Below are 23401 nucleotides of genomic sequence, written 5' to 3'. Positions count from 1 at the left end.
AAATGTGAGGTGGTCCCTAAAAAAAATGGTGTTGTAAAAATGAGAAATGGCTTTTTAATTTTAACCCTTATAACTTCCTAACAAAAAAAATATTGGTTCTAAAATTGTGCTGATATAAAGTAGACATGTAGGAAATGCTACTTAAGTATTTTGTGTATCTCTGTGATTTAAGGGCATAAAAAAATCAAATTTGGAAAATTGCTAAATTTTCAAAATTTTTGCCAAATTTCTGTTTTTTTCACAAATAATCGCAAGATATTTCACAGAAATTTTACCACTGTCATGAAGTACAAAATGTCATGAAAAAACATTGTCAGAATCACCGGGATCCATTGAAGGGTTCCAGAGTTATTACCTCATGAAGGGACAATGGTCAGAATTGTAAAAATTGGCTTGGTCATTAAAGGGACACTGTCACCTGAATTTGGAGGGAACAATCTTCAGCCATGGAGGCGGGGTTTTTGGATGTTTGATTCACCCTTTCCTTACCCGCTGGCTGCACGCTGGCTGCAATATTGGATTGAAGTTCATTCTCTGTCCTCCATAGTACACGCCTGCGCAAGGGTGCTGGGGCATGGGAGATGAGTACCTTGCCACAGCTACCACCCCGTGCCATGTTACATAATGCCCAGCAATATTTAATTTTCACTGTAATACTGACAGGAAGTCTTTTAGGCCCTGCTTGTTTCAGGATTTATCAGATCATCATACCATATCTTACAGATTCTGAGGTCAACCTTTGATCTTCAGTTACCATGATGACCATTCGCACTTTGTGAGCTCATCATTGGCCAATGGGGTAAAGAGGGAGCCCGCCCCCTCTCAACTTTTCTAATGCTGCAGTTCCTTTTTTCTGCGGCATTTAAAGAGTTAAACAGATAATCCTGGTCGATTATGCTGCAGGAATGAGTTAAGGGATCATACTGCTTTTCTGTGGTATATGTGCACAGATTTACAGTGCACGCATTAGAGCAGGGGTGCACAACTCCAGTCCTCCAGGGCCATCAACAGTGCATGTTTGCGGGATTTCCTTAGTATTGCGAAGGTGATTATTTTAATCCCCTGCCCAAGTGATGATTCCAACACCTTGTAAAATGCTAACGAAATCCTGAAAACATGCACTGCTGGTGGCCCTGGAGGACTGGAGTTGTGCACCCCTGCATTAGATGGACAAAGCAGACAAATGGGAAAATCTCATTCTTGCACTATGACATTCTATGGACAAGTGGAACTTCCTCCACAGAAATACAACATAGTTTAACATTTTTTAAAGCCTGCTAACCCTTTTACTGCACTTTGCTTATGTAAAGAAATACAATTAAAATAACATTATTGGCAGTCTGTCAAGTTACATAATAATGTTATTTGGCTGTCTTTTAAATTTCTAAATAAAAGCTCTTGAGTGTTGAATTAGATGCAGAGTTTCTATTAAAACTGTTTTGTGTTTACAGGGAACAAAGAGTAACTGGCTTAACAGTATTCATCCTGACTGGAATTTCTGTGTTTTTGTCCCCAGTTCTTAAGGTATTTTATTAAGTTTTATGAAGTTATGTTAATTTCAAGATGCCATTCTGCGAAGTATATGCCTGTTTTGCAATAAATTCAGATGTGTATGGAGGCATACCCTTACATTAATAGTCTTTTGACTATGGTTTGTTAGGTTACCAAGGTTTTGTGTTCTTTTTTATTATGTACAGAAAAGACATGTTTTTTAAGTACCCTGTCCCCTACCTCTATTGCTTTAAGTGGCATACTTATTGAAATGTATAGCAGTATCTTTCAATACATTTTAGGCTAAAATTGTTTGCTCATGATGAGTTTTTCATGCTGCAGAAGGAGGGGGCATTTGGATTTGGGAGCAAAGAATTCACTGAATTTTATTTTGAGAGGCGGGAGCCATGTCACTTTTCCAGAGTCTTTTTTCCGGCAGTAACATGGGAACCCCCTATAGTTCCAGTGGCAGATGACGGACCTGAGTGGGGGCTGGTTTTGTGTAGGATAAATTTGAGTTTTTATTGGTAACATTTAGGGGTACATAATATTTTTCTATCGCTTCCAAATTAAGGCAAGGATCACATTCTTGTGTTCTACACTGAGCACTTATGTAGAGGTTTCCATGTAAATCCCACAAATATGCGATTTAGACAAAACCCCCAATGGAACCAACCCACCATAATGAGCCAGATGGATACCCTTTGTACTCCATTTGGCATTTGCTCCAGTGGTATCCATTTTTTAGGTGTGCACAGGTCTGTGGTTGCCCACACTTGTGTGCTAAACAGACATCTAAAATGATGGGACACCACCGCAACACAGACCAGTCCCAAGTGACTCAATTTGCCTCATAAGTGAGTTCCGTCCAAGGTTTTGTCTGAATTGCGGTTTTGAGGAGTTTACACAGAAACCCTGGCGCAAGAACTCAGCAGAGAGCACAGGATAAATGTGAGCCAAGCCTTATTTTGATTTTTGGGAGGTTCCACCTTAAGGCATAAGTGATGAGGCAGATTTATTCTTCGGGTCAGTGCGATTACAGCCATACCAGATTTATATTGTTGTTTTTTTTTAGGCTTTGTTTCTATCACACAGTAAAAACGCTTTTTTATAAAGTGTCTTTTTTTGTCGCCACATTCTGAGAACTGTAACTTTTATTTTTGGCAAACAAAGCTGTATGAGGGCTTATTTTTTGTGCGACGAGTTGCAGATTTTTATGGTACCAGTTTTGGCGTACATACCTTATTTTTCGCCTAGTAAGATGCACTTTTTTCCCCCAAACTTGGAGGGAAAATGGGGGTGCGTCTAAGAAAATGAACATGCCTTACCGGAGGGGTGCCCGGGTGTCTCCGGGTGCCCGGCGGTTGCTGCAGGTGCCTCCGGTGTCCAGCAGTGCTGCGTGGGTGTCCGGTGCTGCCCGGGGCTCTACCAACATTTTACGACAGGTCAGAGCCCCGGCACTTCCAGGGTTCCATGTGCGCTGGTCTCTGCCACTGGGGCGGCGCATGCGCTGATGGTGATCTCGGGATCAAGATCTCGAGAGATGAGATTTCTGTGCTGATGCATTTTGACCATGTTATGAAGGCACACAAATTATTCATGGGTATGAGTAAAGATCCAGACAGCCAAGAATCTAGATCGGAAGTTTACCTAAAAGCAATCTTATCAGAATCTCCCGTAGCTTGAACCTATCATTTGTTCCATTCTATAAATGTCGTTAAGCTCCGCGACGACTGCAGAAAATGAAGGCGATTTCTCTTGCTTCCAGAGTCAAGGAATCAAATTCCTGGCGGCAGTAAGAAAATGTCTGAGAAGACCCCTCTTAAACTAGATATATCACTTAAGGATAATAAAACTAACTCTACTGTAGGTCATACCAGCAAGATAGATAATCTGTTGTGAAGTTTAAAGATTGCCATCCATAATTTCTTTATGGGTGGGCAAGCCCACCAAATATGGACATACTAGATGGAGGTCTGATGCTATCGCATCGGGAGGTTGGTGACATCCCCCAGTGGTCTGGATCCGAGCGGCGACCGGGATACCAGCGGCGGTCGAGATCCCAGCGGCGGTTGGTATCCCAGCGGTGGCCTGGATCCCAGCGACGGCCTGGATCCCAGCGGTGGGGAGGGGTCCTTGTGGTGTGGGGTTCTTGCGGTGGGGGAGTTCCAGCAGTGGGGGTCCGGCGATGACCCACTGGTGGTACTGCGTAAGGGCCTGGTACCACCAGTGAGTGCCATTTTGGAATGCCTATCACTTGAGTATTCTAATATGGCGGTTGGCGTACTTCCGGTGTGGCACAGTTGATTGTGGGATTCGAGGATGTCCAGACGGAAGTGGATGACAGACAATTTAAGGTAATTATATAAATAAGATGTGCCTATTTCCTTTAAGCATCTCCAACAAGTATCCGGAGTCGTCGGGAACATACAATGGCCAATGGAGGGGAATCTGTACCACCTTGCCAAAATGTTGTAGCTCCTCTCCTGTGACACTGAATGCACCGAAGACAGAAATATACATAATTGGGTCTCAGATCTATTCTCAGGGGACTTAAAGAACAATACTGGAAAGTCTTGTAGTGGAGTTTGCCCCACTTGGAAAAGTTTGTAAAAAAGAGAAACAGTGTGGAGGTTTCTTAGATATGCAAAGTGTCTCAAAGGGAGTTAGTGATCTGCTGATATCAGTTTGATTAGCTATAGAATTGATAAAGCTTTTAAGTTGTTCATGGAAGAACCAAGTATCCCTAGGTGGCTCTTTGCCTAGAAATATTTCTTTTAGAGACTTTAATCCAGTTTGATTTAACTGGTCATATATAATGGGTCGTAAACGTCTATGTGACAGAGCCAAATTTTAAAGGGTCTCTGTCACCTCATTTTTCGCATACAAGCTGCTGCCTCCGCCATTAGGGGCTTATCCACAGCATTCTGTAATGCTGTCGATAAGCCCCCGATGTAACCAGAAAGATAAAAACTCACCCAGGGGCGGTTCCGGTTCGGGTCTGACTCCTGCGCCTCCCATCTTTATGTGATGACGTCCTCTTCCTTGCTTCTGTCATGGCTCCTGCGCAGGCATACAGATTTGCCCTGTTGAGGGCAGCGTAAAGTACTGCAGTGCACAGGCATCGGGCCTCTCTGATCTTTTCTGGCGCCTGCGCACTGCAGTACTTTGCTCTGCCCTCAACATAATTATGCCTGCGTTGGAGCTGCAACAGAAGCAAGGAAGAGGATGTCATCGCATGAAGATGGGAGGCGCCGAACCCGGACCTATGATGCCCATCGGACCCGGACCGCACTGGACCACCCCTGGGTCAGCAAAATCTAACTTGTTTTTCTTATCTTTCAGGTTACATCGGGGGCTTATGTACAGCATTATAGAATGTTGCAGATAAGTCCCTAATTGCGGTGGCCGTATCTTATATGCAAAAAATGAGGTGACAGATTCCCTTTAAACATCTGACCAGTGTCACTTTATGTGGCAATAATTCTGGAATGCTTCAACAATTCCCAGTGATTTTGAGACTGTTTTTTCGTGACACATTATACTTTATGGTAATGGTAAATTTAGGTTGATATGTTTTGTGTTTATTTAATATAAATATCAGAAATTTGACACAAATGTTAAAAAAAATTAGCAATTTTCAAACTTTGAATAATTATCCCTTTAATTCAGATAGTCATACCATAGCAAAACATTAATCAATAATATTTCCCACTTGTCTGCTTTACATCAGCAGCATTTGTAAAATGCCATTTCATTTTCTTAGCATTTTAGGAGATTTACAAATGTAGCAGTGATTTTTCATTTTTTCAAGGAAATTTACAAAATGATTTTTGGGGGGGCTTATCCAGGTTTGAAGTGACTTTAGGGGTCCTATATATTGGAAAATCCCCTAAACTGATACCACTTTAAAAATAACACCTCCTGACATATTGAAAACTGCTGTCTGGTAGTTTATTAACCCTTCAGGTGCTTTTCAGGAATTAATACAAAGTGGAATTATAGGAATGAGGGTGCCGATGGGGATAAAGAGGGAGAAGCCACATTCTTTTTAACATTTAAATGATATAGTCACAATTGACAGCAGCATCTAAGGGGTTAAACAGATATGGATGGTGACAACACTGATCGTGGCTGATGCAGCAAGTTGTCAGCTATAGTGTCCAGACAACGGCTACTGGATTTTCACCTGTATGGGGAGGCTATTCTCTTAAATCTCAGGTCAGTTAAAAGATGTATCAGCGATCATTAAGGGGTTAAAGAGTTCACCTTGTTTACCCCTGCCGGAAAGGCTGGGTTGTCATAAATTGGAGTCAGTGGCCCAGGAGATGTTGAGATTTGGAAACCCCTATTTCTTTGCTTGATGAGTAATATAATGTTTCAAGTTAAGAATGGTAGAGAAGTGCTTCTCCCCTCTCTCCCTTCTGTGGACCAGAGAATTGTTTGGGAATCACAGTCGTTTCCAAGATCAACCCACTTCTTATTGTTTTGGTTATGGAAAAAGTCTAGAATGCATGTTCCCAATGAAGCATAGCTATATAATGCAAAGTCTGGAAGGCCGATACCTCTAATTTGCTTAGGTCGGCTTTATAAAAAATATGAAATGGTTGCTCGGTTATGCGACCAGACAAATCAAGTAATCACTTTTTTGAGGCGAGAGAAGGAGGCAGTCAGATACAGAGGAATTGCTTGGAAATAATATAAGGGACGTGGTAGTAAATCCATTTTAATTGCATTTACCCTACCAAACCATGATAACTATAATTTGTGCCATTTCTCTAGAACTAATTCAGCTTTGTTTAAGGCTGGCTTAAAATTTGTTTCATATAACTGGGATACTTTAGCTGTTATTTTAATCCTAGATAGGAGATTGATTCAAAGCACCATTTGAAGGGGAATGAGGTGACTAGGTGATCTACCATGGATGATTGTAGTGATGTGTTTAATATCTCAAATTTGTGGGAATTAATTTTAAAATTGCTTAAAAGGCCAAATGTATGCAATTCTGAGATAATGTTTGGTAAACTCGTTGTGGGGAGGTAATGTATAGGAGGATGTCATCTGCAAAAAGTGCCAGTTTGTGCTCTTGTGATCGAATTATTATGCCCAAACGTCTCCAATGTAAACCTTTGGGTAAATTGTAAATTTTTTTATATCTCTATCCTATATCTGATGATTACAACTTCCTCCTATTCTTTTAGTATATACCAATGCCTGTATTATATGGAATCTTTCTTCAAATGGGTGTGGCAGCTTTAAGAAGTATTCAAGTAAGTAAATTCATGTCAGGAGATGTATAATGTGCAGACTGTTATTAGTACTTCTTTATCTTGCCAAATAGATATATATTTTTATTGACATTTGATTAAGTATGTTTTTGACATCCCTGAAGACCTGGATGCTTTATTCCCTCTACTTCCTGATTTGCCACTTACATCATCTCCCTTATACTGTACCACCTTACCTTTACTATATTAGGTCATGTGCACACATTGAGTATTTGGTGAATTTTTCACCCCAGTATTTGTAAGCCAAAGCCAGGAGTGGAACTGTCAGAGCAAAAGCATAATAGAAACATTTGCATACCTTCTTCATTTATCACCCACTCCTGGTTTTGGCTTACAAACACTGGGGTAAAAAACTCACCAAATACTCAATGAGTGCATTTGGCCTTACTATCTAGATTCCTTGATAGGGCATTGATCCAGGGAACTAGTCTGATTGCCGTATGTGGAGTCGGGAAGGAATTTTTTTCCCCCAATGTGGAGCTTAGTGTTTGCCGCATGGTTTTTTTTGCCTTCCTCTGGATCAACATGTTAGGACATGTTAGATTAGGCTATAGGTTAAACTAGATGGAGTTAGTCTTCCTTCAACCTTAAATACTATGTTACTATGTTATGTAACACTGAGGGAAGGGACTGGCAGAGCAGAGAGCTGGGAGCAGTGTGCTCTTGGATCTTTGTCATATTCAGCAGCCAACTAGCTACGTGAAAGCGCAGCGTTAAACAGCATAAAATGTATCTTTTTGTAAATAAGGTATTTAGAAATTTGCTTCATTTTACATTTAGAAGGCAAAAAGGCAATGAAAAAAAATGAATGCAAAGGTATTCATAGTCTTTAGAGCATAAATGTCAAACTCAGCCTGCAAGGAAATCTGTCCCACAATGTCATTATATTTGGTTTTCACGAAAATACCATATGTCTATAGAAAATAACTTAAAAACAGGCAAAGGTGCTTACCTGCCTAGGCTTTGAATCAAATGCACCATCATGGTGCAGTGGGCCCAAGTAAAGATGGCAACTACACAGGTGCGGTAATACCAATGGCATATGTCTACTAGAGTAGGTCCACCTGTAGACTACACAAACACATGCCAATAATACAAATCCTGCATTTCCAGTTTGGTACACTCCCTGAATACTGCACAACTGTTTACAGCACACCACATAGTAATGCACTTCCCCCAAGGATGCATTTCCTGACTGGCAATGACCCAAGACAGAAGCTCCCTCCTCTTCTCACTACTTCAGTGTCCACTCCCCTTGTGTTCTCCCATACATCTCGGCACACATAGAGCCTTAAACCCTCTATTTCCTCCGCAAGCTGGGCACAGGTATGCTACTGAGTTGGTGCGATCATGCCATGATTTAGTACAGTTATAAATAATCACAAATGAATGACCTGGGAAGGATATGTTGTCTAATCCTAACTTGCCATAAATAGATTAGAGACAAATATTGAATAATATAATCTACTTATGGCAAATTTTGATTATTATAGTAATTAATTCCCTATAAAACTCCCTACTGTCTTGACTCTGATTTCATCAAAACTATATCAAGCTGCTCAGTTAGTGATACATAGGAGGAATCAGGGTCTTTGCCCATCTATTGTGATTTTGGTTAGCAAAAACCTGGTAACAGATTCCACTACATGGACAACCCCTTCTCACACTCCATGTTTGGCCTTGCTAAAATAAAAAAACTTATACTCCTCTCCTGTGCCGACACTGTTCCAGCACTGTCAGCACTCGCATTCCCAGGACTCACATGAGGTTGTTGTGACTAGTGAGCCCTGCGCCCAGTCAGAAACAAGACAGGTGGAGGACACCATCAAAAATTAAGTCAAATACAAAACAACGTGATCAACCTGAAAACATGTTGATTATGAAGTAAAAAAAAGAGAAAGTGACATGTCATGAAAGTAGGGACCACCAAATCAGAAAAGAGTATCTTGAAAGGTCTTAATTTTATTAAAGGGACTCTGTCACCTGAATTTGGCGGGACTGGTTTTGGGTCATATGGGCAGAGTTTTCGGGTATTTGATTCACCCTTTCCTTACCCGCTGGCTGCATGCTGACTGCAATATTGGATTGAAGTTCATTCTCTGTCCTCCATAGTACACGCCTGCGCAAAGCAATCTTGCCTTGTGCAGGCGTGTACTATGGAGGACAGAGAATGAACTTCAATCCAATATTGCAGCCAGCATGCAGCCAGCGGGTAAGGAAAGGGTGAATCAAACACCCAAAAACTCCGCCCATATGACCCAAAACCAGTCCCGCCAAATTCAGGTGACAGGTTCCCTTTAAGATGTAAAAAACAAACCAAAAACACACAATAAAAATATCTAAAAAGTACAAGAAACATACTCTAAAGGCCCTACTGACAAGACAATTCATAGTAACATGTAGAATTATGCACAATGCCCAAGGTATAAAGCAAAGATAAACAATGATAAAAAATAGGAACAGTCCTGTGCTAAATGGATCAAACAACTCTAATGGAAGCAGTTAATGATAATAAATATATAAAAACATTACTACTCCAGTCCAAAATCAATATTCCAAACTGTGTGTGGAAAAATCAAGCCAAGCTGTGCTACCCAATAGAATCCTTATGCCAGATTTAGATCAAAACATTACATGGATTGCACATAGGACGGGGTATAGTCTCCAAATAGAGCATGAGAAACAATTAAGCGGCTGGCATAGAACCATGTGATACTGGTACCAACACATACCAAAATGCAATGCTCATAGCCCAAGACCTGTTCGTTAAAATGATTTGTCAGAGAGCCTTGAGAGTAAACCCGACGCATGTCGCCACTGCCATGGCTTCCTCAGGGGTGAATAGCATCACGTCAGTTTAGTCACAAGGCTCTCTGACAAATCATTTTGACAAAGAGGTCTTGGGCTATGACATGGCAAAACATGGGGAAAGAAAAGGGGTTGTCCAAGTAGTGGACAGCTGCTGTTAGGAATCAAGTTCACGCCGCTGCACAGGGGGAATCTCAAACCATGTCTGCTGCGGTCTCCCATTCTGCATTGGCCGCAGTGGAGCCTGCTCAGCGGAGACGTCGGTCCCAGCGTCTCACTGAATCTGCTACTGTGCAAAGGGTTACTGCTGCCTCTACAGGCTCTGCTATTGTACCCTGCACTGGTCTGCGGCAAGCAGGCTTTTCTGGGACTAAGTCCTGCTTTGCACACACTAAGCATGCCCAGGGTAAGATCTCTCAGTGGAGATCAAGGGTGACATACTCAGGTACTGCAGCAACTTCCATTGGTCCTCCAGGAAGGCCCTGTACGTGATCAAGTTCTGTGGCAGTCTTCCATTGGTCCTTCTGGGAAGGTCCTGAAGTTGCTACAGCTATAAAAGGTTCTCATGACCGCATGGCCATGCGCTAGCATTAAATATGTACGAGCTCAGCGCCAGTGTGGTCGTGTGTGTGGTCAGGGACCCGGCTGAAATAAGCCCCTAGAATGCTGGCACCACTGGCGAGGAATTTTGTGTGTATGCAGTCAGGGACCCGGCTGAAATAAGCCCCTAGAATGCTGGCACCTCCAGCGAGGAGTTTATGTGTGAATTCAAAGCTGGCTATTAGCCATTAGAATTCCGGCTCCACCGGAGAGGAGCTGTGTGTTGGTTGGACTGCATGACCACTGTCGGCTCTACACAGTAGCTGTGTCCCCTGTGAGCTAAACAGGGCACAGCGTTCTCTTTTCTACGGGCTCTATGAAGTAACAGAGTTCGTTTGTACTAATTTGCTTCGCCCCTTGTTTAGCAGCAGGTTCTTTCCTGCACGGTGGATCCCAGGTTGCGAACGCACCTATTTCACCTAATAAATATATTCGGTGTGTTCCGCCAACCCTAACAGTATACTAGCGCCAGGATCTGGCTAAGTAATGGCGGATGAACAGCGATTGCAGGGGTACATCCAGCTTCTGGAGGGCCGGTTGGCGTCTCTCGAGCGTGTAACCTCGGCGGTGGATGTTACCGCAATAGCTGTTCAGGCTGCTAGCGTGGCTGCAGCAGCTTTACCCACTGCCACCTCTGTTCCAACCTTATCTCACCTCCTATTGCCTGAAAAATACTCTGGGGACAGTAAGTCCTGTAGGGGTTTCACGAGCCAGTGTGGTATACATCTCGAGCTCCTGGCTGCACGTTTTCCCACAGAGCGGGCAAAGGTGGGATTCATAATGTCGAATAGAGCTTTGGAGTTGGCTATGTCGCTGTGGGAGCGCAACGATCATGTGATGCAGAGTGTTCCTTGGTTTCTGGACACTCTGAAACAGGTCTTTGTAGGACCTCAAGTCACCCATGATACGGCGCTCCAACTGCTGGCTTTGACTCGGGGTTCGACCATGGTCAGCCATTTTGCCGTCCACTTCCGGACATTAGCGTCTGAGTTGGAGTGGCCAGATAAAACCCTCATTCCTGTATTTTGGAGGGGGCTGGCTGACCATGTGAAGGATGCTTTGGCCATTAGGGAGATTCCCGCCACACTGGAGGAGCTCTTAGCTGTATCAACTCACATAGTCCTTCGTTTTCACGAGCGAAGGTTGGAGCGAGCCCAGTGTAGACAGAGGTTTCGGCCAGACCTTTGGAATCTCCGGTCCAGGCAATCGAGTCACATGAGGCCATAGAGGGGTGACGAGCAGGGCCCAAGTCCCGGTCGGCTCGTGCACTTAAGGTCTGTCATGTTTGCCAGCAGTAAGGACATCTTGCCTCCAAGTGTCCCCAGCGGTCGGGGAAACGTCAGCGTCTAGTGGCATTTGGAGGAGGTACACTAGAAACGGCAACGTTTGCCTCTAAGTTGTCCTTCAAGGGGACAATTACTATAGGCCCATCCACACTTATGGTAGAGCTATGCGTGGACTCTGGGGCGGAGGGTTATTTTATGTCATCCGCTTTCGCCAAGCGACACGCAATACCCCTGGTGATGCTCGCCAAACCAGTAACCGTTCGAGTGGTAAATGGGTCGACACTACCCACACAGATTACCCACTAAACTATTCCTTTCACTCTTTGGCTGTGTGCACACGATGCAGATTTGGTGCAGAATTTTCTGCATAAAATCTGCACTAAATATGCATCTCCTGGCAGAATCCGCAGGTGCGTTTTTTATGCGTTTTTGTGCGTTTTTGATGTGTTTCTGATGCGTTTTTTATGCGTTTTTTGTGCAGATTTTACCAATGGATTTCTATTATGGAGGGGTGCAGAAACGCTGCAGAACTGCACAAAAGAAGTGACATGCTCTTCTTTGAAATCTGCAGCGTTTCTGTGCAGATTTTTCTGCACCATGTGCACAGCTTTTTTTTCACATTGATTTACATTGTACTGTAAATCACAGTGCAGTTTTGCAGCGTTTCTGCTGCAGAAAAATCTGCTGCAGTTCTGCACTAGATCTGCATCGTGTGCACATACCCTTTCTGTGTCTCCATCACATCAGGAGATTATCTCTATTAGTCATTCCTGAGGGAATTGCTGAGGTCCTGTTGGGGATACCATGGCTACACTATCATTTTCCTCAGATAGAGTGGTCCTCAGGGAGAATTTTGGGATGGAGTAAATCCTGTGAGGGTAGATGTCAGAGGGAGAGCGTTCACGTTGCTACTACAGAGGTACCCGCAGATCTTTCCTCTCTCTCCAAGCACTATTGGCCCTATGCGGACGTGTTCTCCAAAAGGGCTGCGGAGACCCTTCCGCCTCACCGCCCCTATGACTGTCCTATTGACCTCTTGCCTGGTGCTATGCCTTCCTGGGGTCGAGTCTATCCGTTATCTCTCCCGGAGACTGAGGCAATTTCTCAGTACATCCAAGAGAATCTGGCAAGAGGATTCATTAGGAAGTCAGTGTCACCTGCAGGGGCTGGGTTCTTCTTCGTGCAGAAGAAGACTGGAGACTTACGTCCATGCATATACTACAGGGGTCTTAACTAGTGTTGAGCGATACCATCCGATACTTGAAAGTATCGGTATTGGATAGTATCGGCCGATACCTGAAAAGTATCGGATATCGCCGATACCGATATCCGATACCAATACAAGTCAATGTGACACCAAGTATCGGAAGGTATCCTGATGGTTCCCAGGGTCTGAAGGAGAGGAAACTCTCCTTCAGGCCCTGGGATCCATATTAATGTGTAAAATAAAGAATTAAAATAAAAAATATTGATATATTAACCTCTCCGGCGGCCCCTGGACATCACACTGGTAACCGGCAGGCTTCTTTGTTTAAAATGAGCGTGTTTAGGACCTGAGGAATGAAGTCGCGGCTTCTGATTGGTCGCGTGCTGCCCATGTGACCGCCACGCGACCAATCAGAAGCCGCGACGTCATTCCTCAGGTCCTAAATTCCTAGAATGAGGAGTTTAGTGCCTGAGAATGACGTCGCGGCTTCTGATTGGTCGCGTGGCGGTCACATGGGCGGCACGCGACCAATCAGAAGCCGTGACGTCATTCCTCAGGTCCTAAACGCGCTCATTCTAGGAATTTAGGACCTGAGGAATGACATCGCGGCTTCTGATTGGTCGTGTGGCGGTCACATGGGTGGCACGCGACCAATCAGAAGCCGCGACGTCATTCCTCAGGTCCTAAACGCGCTCATTTTAAACAAAGAAGCCTGCCCGTTACCAGCGTGATGTCCAGGGGCCGCCGGAGAGGTGAATATATCAATATTTTTTATTTTAATTCTTTATTTTACACCTCACTATGGATCCGATACCGATACCCGATACCACAAAAGTATCGGATCTCGGTATCGGAATTCCGATACCGCAAGTATCGGCCGATACCCGATACTTGCGGTATCAGAATGCTCAACACTAGTCTTAACGCCATCACTGTTAAGAACAAGTATCAACTATCCCTGATATCTGAGCTTATTGATAGGCTACGGGGAGCAAGGGTATTTACTAAATTAGATCTGCGGGGTGCTTACAACCTGATTCGCATCTGTGAGGGGGACGAATGGAAGACGGCTTTTAACACCAGGGATGGGCACTATGAATATCTGGTGATGCCCTTCGGGCTCTGTAATGCCCCAGCTGTTTTCCAAGACTTTGTGAACGACATTTTCCGGGATATGCTCACCACCTTGGTTGTAGTCTATCTGGACGATATTCTCATCTACTCTCCAGAAATTGACACCCATCAGAGAGATGTTCGCAAACTCTTCGACCTCTTATGGGCAAACTCCCTCTACGCCAAGTTGGAGAAGTGTGTGTTTGAGCAGGAGTCCTTGCCTTTCCTTGGTTATATCATCTCTGCCCAAGGTTTGGCTATGGATCCTGCCAAGCTACAGGCTGTGATGGACTGGCAGGGACCCCATTCACTTAAAGCGTTGCAGCGCTTTATGGGGTTCATTAATTACTATCGCCAGTTCATCCCACACTTCTTAACTTTGGTAGCTCTCTTGGTTGCCCTCACCAAGAAGGGAGCAAATCCCAACTTGTGGTCAGAGGATGTCTCCAAGGCCTTCCTATCGATTAAGTCACACTTCGCTAGCGCTCCCATTCTACATTGTCCTGATGTAGAGAAGCCATGTATCATGGAGGTGGATGCCTCATCCGTTGGTGCTGAAGCAGTCCTTTTCCAAAAGGATGCTCAAGGTCGGAAGCATCCTTGCTTCTTCTTCTCCAAGACCTTCACACCAGCGGAGAGCAATTATTCCATCGGGGACAGGGAGTTGCTAGCCATGAAGTTGGCTTTCTCAGAGTGGAGACACCTCTTGGAGGGAGCTCGCTTTCCATTCCAGGTTTTCACTGACCACAAGAACTTGGTATATCTACAGATGGTCCAGCGGCTGAATTCTCGCCAGGCTAGATGGTCCCTGTTCTTCTCCTAGTTTCATTTTACTCTTCATTTTCTCTCCGGGGAGAAGAACATTTGTGCCGATGCTCTCTCCCACTCCGTAGTGTCATCTGAGGAGGAGGAGTCTCGGCTTATTGTCCCTTCTGAGAGCCTGAGAACTGTAGCTCTGATTTCGCTAGAGTCTGTGCCCCCGGGCAAGACTTTCATGCCAGTGAATTTGCGACCGGAGGTTCTCTCTTGGGCTCACTCGTCCAGAGTGGGTGGGCATTTTGGGACCAAAAGGACATCTGAGCTTTTGGCGAGAACGTACTGATGGCCGCATATGGCCCGTGATGTCGGGGACTATATTCGGGCGTGCGCTTCCTGCGCCCAGAATCTATCTTCGGCAATGGCCTGCTGGGTTGCTTTACCCCCTGCCGGTAGCAGACAGGCCCTGGGAAATGGTCGGGATGGACTTTGTGGTGGGCTTACCCAAGTCTCGCAGCTGCACCATTATCTGGGTTCTCACCGATCATTTTTCTAGGATGGTGCACTTGGTGCTGCTTCCACGGTTACCTTCTGCACGGGCCTTGGCGGCGTTATTCATAAAGCATATTTTCTGTTTACATGGAATGGCTGATAAAATTGTCAGCGACCGGGTTCCCCAGTTCGTGTCTCTGTTTTGGAGAGAGCTCTGCCGTTTACTTAGCATAAAGTTGAATCTCTCCTCTGCATATCACCCCAAGACGAATGGGTCGGTAGAGAGGACAAACCAGACTCTGGTGACATACTTACGACATTTTGTCTCTGCTAGGCAGGATGACTGGGCATCTTTGCTACCTTGGGTGGAATTTGCCTTGAACAACGCTGTATCCGATTCCACTGGGCAGACTCCTTTTCTCCTTAATTATGGCCAGCATCCGCGTGTCCCTGTGCCCATGCCCGTGTCATCCACCGATTCTAGGATGGCAGACTGGGCGGTGGAGGCACGTGACATTTGGGACAGCACACAGGATGCCATCCGGGCCTCCAAGGAGAGATTGAGGGTTTCTGCTGATACACACCGGCGCCACGCTCCGACCTTTGCTCCTGGCGACTTAGTGTGGCTCTCCGCCCGTAAAATCAGGCTGCGAGTTGAGTCCACTAAATTTGTGCCTCACTGCATTGGCCCGTTCAAGGTTCTGGAACAGGTAAACCCTGTGGTCTACCGTTTGGCTATTCCTCCACGCCTTGGTATCACCGACACTTTTCACGTTTCTCTCCTAAAGCCCATTCATTTGTCCCGGTTTTCCGAGTCATCTGCCGGGACTTCGGGTTTATCCACGGATGAGTTTGAGGTGAATGCTATTGTGGGGTGAAAGGTGGTACATGGCAAGAAATATTATCTGGTGGACTGGAAGGGTCACGGTCCAGAAGACAGAACCTGGGAACCTGTGGAGCACATTCGGGCTCTGCTGCTCATTGTAGCTTTTGATCATAGCGAGGCTCAAGGTGGGGGACCCTAGGAGGGGGAGTAATGTTAGGAGTCAAGTTCCCACCGCTACACAGGGGGAATCTCGAACCATGTCTGCTGCGGTCTCCCATTCTGCATTGGCCGCAGTGGAGCCTGCTCAGTGGAGACGTCGGTCCCAGCGTCTCACTGAATCTGATACTGTGCAAAGGGTTACTGTTGCCTCTCCAGGCTCTGCTATTGTACCTTGTACTGGTCTGCGACGAGCAGGCTTTTCTGGGACTAAGTCCTGCTTTGCACACACTGAGCATGCCCAGGGTAAGATCTCTCAGTGGAGATCAAGGGTCACATGCTCAGGTACTGCAGAAAGTTCCATTGGTCCTCCAGGAAGACCCTGTACCGGATCAAGTTCTGTGGCAGTCTTCCATTGGTCCTTCTGGGAAGGTCCTGAAGTTGCTACAGCTATAAAAGGTTCTCATGACCGCACGGCCATGCACTAGTATCAAATATGTACGAGCTCAGCGCCAGTGTGGTCATGTGTGTGGTCAGGGACCCGGCTGAAATAAGCCCCTAGAGTGCTGGCACCTCCAGCGAGGAGTTTATGTGTGAATTCAGGGCTGGCTATAAGCCATTAGAATTCCGGCTCCACCGGAGAGGAGCTGTGTGTTGGTTGGACTGAATGACCACTGTCGGCTCTACACAGTAGCTATGTCCCCTGTGAGCTAAACAGGGCACAGCGTTCTCTTTTCTATTGGCTCTGTGAAGTAACAGAGTTCGTTTGTACTAATTTGCTTCGCCGCCTTGCTTAGCAGCAGGTTCTTTCCTGCACGGTGGATCCCGGGTTGCGAATGCACCTGTCTCACCTAATAAATATATTCGGTGCGTTCAGCCAACCCTTACAACTGCTTTGTTTTGATCGTTCCAGATTCAATGTTTAAAAGGGTTGTCCAGGCCAAATCGGTAAGTCTGCAGTCACTATGTGACTGCAGCCAAATGGTTCCCCACAGCGCATGTATTGTGCACTGTTGGGATTTGCCAGTTTCAGAGTCGGGACCGGAGGGTATGTAACAGTTATGCATATCCCCAGCATGTGTATGGAGCGAGGCCCCGTCCACTGGCCAGGAGTTTGTATAACTCATACATACCCTCCGGTCCTGACTCTGAAACTGGCGAACCCCTTCAGCGCACAGTACATTTTCTGGGGGATTCGTAAGTCTACAGTCACACAGAGTGACTGCAGACATTGATTAGGACCAGAGCAACCTCTTTAAACAAAACCTAAGTTTGTTTTCATATGAAAATATTCATTGCTATATTTGATAAGGAATAGTGATGAGCAAGCACTAAAATGCTTGGGTGCTCATTGCTCAGATGGAGCAGATTGGTATACTCGTCCAGAACAACGAGTCCAATGTAAGGGAGACCCGAGTATTTTTAACGCGATCCCCCCCCCCCCCCCCCCCCGGGATCCTTTTAAGGTCTAAAACATCTGAAAATTATGGAAACACTGCTAAATGACACAGGGACACCATGGGGATCACCCCTGGAAGCATTTCTGACTCCTAGTTCACAGCTGTAATCATTTTTTTCCGAGATTCATGCCATTTTTCCTGGTGCAACAGAAAACACACTAAAATGAAACCAAAATGGATTTTGCTGGGAAATATGTTAAGGTACATCCTTTGTAGGTTAATGACTTGCCTGTAAGGCCAAATCTTTCACCCCAGACCGAAAATTTCTTCCCCCACTTAGGCTTAGTTCAGACGCAGCGTTTTTGAAGCGTTTTTCAACTTTAACATTGCTTTCAACCACTACAAATGCATTCACTGTGAAATGTCATTGTAACATTTAACAACCCTAGTTGGCCATGTGGTGTGTGACACATAAGCAGACCCATCTTGTCTCATTTATGAAGGAGGGAGTCTTAAAGTCACAGAGCCTATTTTTACTGGTGCATCAGGTGGCATTAATCTTCTTAAAGGGCCATTATTAAACCATGGGTCTCCTAAACGGTTGTAGCCTATGCTGTGAGTGGATGAGCTTCCAAGAATTACAACGCACCACAATACCCCTTTCTTTAGATGTCCAGGAGGGCCTCCTGAAAAGATGTTGCATTGAATGCAAGGGCTTCCCTGCTACCAATTCATATGCACCCCAATAAGCCTTTGAACCCATATACTGGATGGGCCCATGCAAATCCACTTCACAATTTGCATTTTGTACTCCGGTACTCCTTTGTTTTACACATTGGCAGCAAGGCCAGACCGGCTGCATAGTCATATGCACACCATTACGCCTTGGAACCCACATACTGGATGAGCCCATGAAAATCCACTTGTATTTTTTAATGGTATGAAGGTTCCCTCTTTGCAGAATTATTTACAGGAGAATTTGGCAATTTTACTTGCCATGTTTTTAACACTAAGGTTCAGATACGGCTTTAAATAAGGTTAATACTTGCAATACAACGCAATTTTATTGCAAACTACAAAATTCAAGGAATAGTATGATTGAATAGTATGAGTACGTACACGTTTGTATTTGTTAACTTACAAAGGTTAATAAGTACATATATGGATTAAATACATATAGTGATTACGTACATATAAAGACTAACTACATACAGTATACCTACATCACCCACAAGAGGCTTTTAAGCATCATCTGTCTGGAATATCAGAGAAGCAACACCAAGACAGAGAACCCCTGGGAGCTAGCTACACTGCATTAGCATCCCCAATTATGCAGATATCAGCACACTTTACATGTACAGGTACCCCAGTTTTGGCATCTGTCTTAGTCATGTTTCTCTGCTCTTACATAGTGATTTACACTATGTAGTAACTCTAGTGTCACCCAGCCCTTCAAGCGGCCAGCTTTCAAGGTTGTATGAAACTGAGATATCATGGAGTCATCAGACAAAAGGCCATAAGCCCCTGGAAAATAAAAGCCACAAGGATTTAGATCAAACCACCACAAGCAAAGTTTCAGTAAACCTTAATGTTTTACAATGACAAACAGCAAACATATAGAGGCTTAGAACTAACTGTTTGTGAAGTGAATAAACAAACATTTCTCAAGATTGTGTCACTATGAGCATTGTCTGTCACAACTGTAAATGTTTTACAAGACATGCAGCTATGTGATTGTCTGAATGCATTTGGTATACAGTATTTTAATCTGGATTCCAAATCGCCATTTGTACATTTGAGGCAGCCAAAGTTATGGCTCTCAAGCAGAGAAACTAACATAGTCAACAAAGAAATATTTGTAATGAACTACTGAGCCAAATTAACAGCATTGCTTTATAAAATTTATATGAAGTGTATTGTATCCAATGTGAGCAACCAGGCAACACAAAAAGGAGCTTTTCAAGTGAGCGCTTTAAGGTACACAACTGTTATGAAGTCTTTGCCAACAAGGAAGTGGTTTCACCAATGGGGGGTACCTTTTTTAAAAATATACTATTGCCATCACAGCCCCCCTTGCTCAAAATTCTGGGGCCTATAAAAGTACAGAACACGTTCACCCAGATCATGTCATCAGAGATAAGGAAGAGACATTGTAGGAAACAGAGTTAAGAAGTAGGCCCAATGTAGGGGTGTGGGTCTCTGAGACTTGAAATGGAGGGCATGAGCTGACAACCAATTCCCTAATGTGGGGTCCTTTTGGTAATAAATAAAATAGTGCCATCACAGCCCCCTTGCCCAAAATTCACCATGCAGAGCACGTTCACCCTGGTAATCTAGTGGCAGTTAAAGGACCCATTGCAGGACACAGAGTTAAGAAGTAGGACCAATGTAATGTAATGCCCAATTCCCCAATGTGGGGTCCTTTTTTAACTAAATAAAATAGTGCCATCACAGCCCCCTTGCACAAAATACACCGTACAGAGTGTTAGGTGTCGAGTTCTCACCGCTGCACAGGGGGAATCTCAAAGCACCTCCTCTGCGGTCTCCCATTGTTCTTCAGCCACAGTGGAGCCTGCTTAGCAGAGACGTCAGTCCCAGCGTCTGGCTCAGGCAGATACTGTAAGCTTGGTTACTGCTGATCTTCCAGGCTCAGCCATAGTAACTAGCACTGTTCTGCGGCGAGCAGATGCTCCTGGGACTAAGTCCTGCTTTTCCGCTACTGAGCATGCCCAAGGGACGACCTCTCATTGGAGGCCGGGGGTTACATGCTCAGGTCCTGAACCAGTTCCCATTGGACCACTAGGAAGGTCCTGGAGAGCTTTCTCTATAAAAGATTTGCATCGCCGCACGGCCACGCGCTGGTATCAACCTATGTTTATTAGCTTAGCTACCTTATGGTCAGTGTCTGCATGTGTTCAGGGTCGGCTGTATAGCCGCTAGAATTCCAGCACCTCCGGAGGGAAGTTCGTGTGTGTGAATTTAGGGCTGGCGTATAGCCACTAGAATTCTGACACCTCCGGAGAGGAGTTGTTTGTGAGCTTATGCTGACTGTATGACCATTGTATGCTATCTGCTCTGTTAGTGAGAAGTGATACTCTGTGAAGTTAACAGGGCACAGCGTTATCCTAAACTCGGCGACTCTATGAAGCAACAGAGTTCGCTCCTATACAGACCAGGTGATGGAACCTGTGTCTATTCAGGCGTTATACGGCCAAATAGTGTGCCATTTACTAGCAGCAGGTTCCACTCCTGCACGGTGGACCACGGGCTGCGAACGCACCAATATTAACTCAATATTTACTCGACGCATTACGCCAGCCCTAACATTATAATAGCGCCACGGTCTGGCTAGTAATGGCAGACGAACAGTGACTGCAGCGGTACATAAAGCAGCTGGAGGGCAGGTTGGCGGCTCTCAAGTGCACAACCTCAGCTGTGGATGTTACCACAGTAGCTGTTAAGGCTGCTGACGTGGCTGCAGCTAGTTTGTCCACTGCCACCTCTGTTCCAACCTTATCGCACCTCCCGCTGCCAGATAGGTACTCTGGCGATAGTAAGTCATGCAGGGGATTCATGAACCAGTGTGCGATACACCTTGAGCTCCTGGCTGCATGTTTCCCCTCAGAGCGGGCTAAAGTGGCATTCATTATATCCCTCTTGTTGGACAGGGTGCTGGATTGGGCTATGCCACTGTGGGAGCGTGACAATCATGTGGTGGGACCTCAAATCACTCATGATACGGCATTACAACTGCTGGCCCTGACACAGGGCTCATCCTTGGTCAGCCATTTTTCTGTCCACTTCCGGACTTTAGCATCTGAGCTGGAGTGGCCGGATAAAGCCCTCATCCCTGTATTTTGGAGGGGGCTGGCTGACCATGTAAAGGACACTTTGGCCATTAGGGAGATTCCGGCCACACTGGAGGAGCTAATAGCTGTTTCAACCTGCATCGACCTTCGTTTTAACGAGTGAAGGTTGGAGCGAGCCCAGTGTAGGCAGAGATTTCGGCTAGCTCCCACCTCCGACATACCTCTCGAATCTCCGATCCAGGCGTCCGAGCCGCATGAGGCCAAGGCGGTGTTACGAGCAGGATCTAAGTCCCAGACCGCTCGTGCACTCAAGGTCTGGCATGTCTGCCGGCGGTCAGGACATCTTGCCTCCAGATGTTCCCAGCGGTCGGGAGAACGTCAGCGTGTAGTGGATGTAAGAGGTGGTACACTAGACACAGTGACGTTTTCTTCCAAACTGTCATTCAAAGGAACAATCACTTTCGGCCCAACCACTCTTACAGTCGAGCTTTGTGTGGATTCTGGAGTGGAGGGGAATTTTATGTCCTCAGCCTTTGCCCAACGCCACGCAATACCCCTGGTAATGCTCGCCAAGCTGGTGACTGTACAAGTGGTGATTGGGTTGACACTGCCCTCGCAAATAACACACCAGACCATCCCATTTGCATTGTCTATATCTCCATCCCATCAGGAGATTATTTCCCTCCTTGTCATCCCTGTGGGAATAGACGAGATCCTGCTAGGGATACCCTGGTTACGTTATCATTCCCTTCATATACAGTGGTCCTCAAGGAGAATTTTGGGATGGAGTGAATCCTGTGAGGGCAGATGTCTGAGGGAGTGGGTTCAGGTTGCTACTACTGGAGTACCCGCAGATCATTCCTCTCTCCCCAGGCACTACTGGTCTTATGCGGACGTATTCTCCAAGAGGGCTGTGGACACCCTTCTGCCCCACCGCCCCTATGACTGTCCTATTGATCTCTTGCCTGGTGCTGAGCCTCCCCAGTGTCGAGTCTACCCTCTGTCTCTCCCGGAGACGGAGGCGATGTCCCAATACATCCAGGAGAATCTGGCAAAAGGATTCATTAGGAAGTCAGTGTCACCTGCAGGGGCAGGGTTCTTCTTCGTGCAGAAGAAGAACGGAGAACTACATCCATGCATTGATTACAGGGGTCTTAACGCCATCACCATTAAGAATAAATACCCTCTGCCACTGATTTCAGAGCTATTCCACAGCCCTTCGGGCTCTGTAATGCCCCTGCCGTTTTCCAAGACTTTGTGAATGATATCTTCCGGGATATGATCTCCACCTCGGTTGTAGTTTATCTGATGATATTCTCATCTACTCTCCAGATATAGACTCCCACCAGAGAGATGTTTGCGAAGTCTTCGACCTCCTACGGGCAAACTCCCTCTACGCCAAATTGGAGAAGTGTGTGTTTGAGCAGGAGTCCTTGCCTTTCCTTGGCTATATCATCTCTGCCCAGCGATTGGCTCTGGATCCTGCCAAGCTACAGGCTGTGATGGACTGTGATGGACTAGCAGGGACCCCATTCTCTCAAAGCGGTGCACGTCTTTATGGGGTTCATTAATTACTATTGCCAGTTCATTCCCCACTTTTCAACTTTGGTAACTTCCTTGGTTGCCCTTACCAAAAAGGGAGCAAATCCCAAATTGTGGTCAGAGGAGGTTTCCAGAGCCTTTCTCTCAATTAAGTCACACTTCGCCAGTGCTCCCATTTTACATCACCCCGATGTTGATAAACCTTTTATTATGGAGGTGGATGCCTCTTTTGTCAGTGCTGGAACAGTTCTCTTCCAGAAGGATACTCAAGGTCGGAAGCATCCTTGCTTCTTCTTCTCCAAGACCTTCACACCAGCGGAGAGGAATTATTCCATCTGGGACAGGGAGTTGCTAGCCATGAAGTTGGCTTTCTTAGAGTGGAGACACCTCCTGGAGGGGGCTCCCTTTCCCTTCCAAGTTTACACCGACCACAAGAATTTGGTCTATATACAGACTGCCCAGCGGCTAAATTCTCGCCAGGCCAGATGGTCCCTGTTCCATTTCTCCCTCAATTTTCTATTCGGGGAGAAGAACATTCGTGCCGACGCTCTCTCCCGCTCCGTAGTGTCATCAGAGGAGGAACCTCGGCTTATTGTCCCATCTGAGAGCCTGAGGACCGTGGCTCCG

At 45.6% G+C, this 23401-nt stretch overlaps 1 protein-coding gene across 2 annotated transcripts in view; it reads left to right on the top strand.

The window, feature by feature from the left end:
• Positions 1-23401, top strand: part of SLC4A9 (solute carrier family 4 member 9) — an 859184-nt gene that overhangs the window by 763286 nt on the left and 72497 nt on the right. For both annotated transcript variants that reach the window (XM_069763883.1, XM_069763884.1), the window contains 2 exons: positions 1452-1524; positions 6693-6761. In XM_069763883.1, the coding sequence (XP_069619984.1) occupies positions 1452-1524; positions 6693-6761 (142 nt within the window). The remainder of the gene's footprint in view (positions 1-1451; positions 1525-6692; positions 6762-23401) is intronic.

The sequence above is a fragment of the Ranitomeya imitator genome, chromosome 4 (assembly GCF_032444005.1).
Source record: "Ranitomeya imitator isolate aRanImi1 chromosome 4, aRanImi1.pri, whole genome shotgun sequence".
Lineage (NCBI taxonomy): Eukaryota > Metazoa > Chordata > Amphibia > Anura > Dendrobatidae > Ranitomeya > Ranitomeya imitator.
This window is presented reverse-complemented; position numbering and strand designations above follow the sequence as displayed.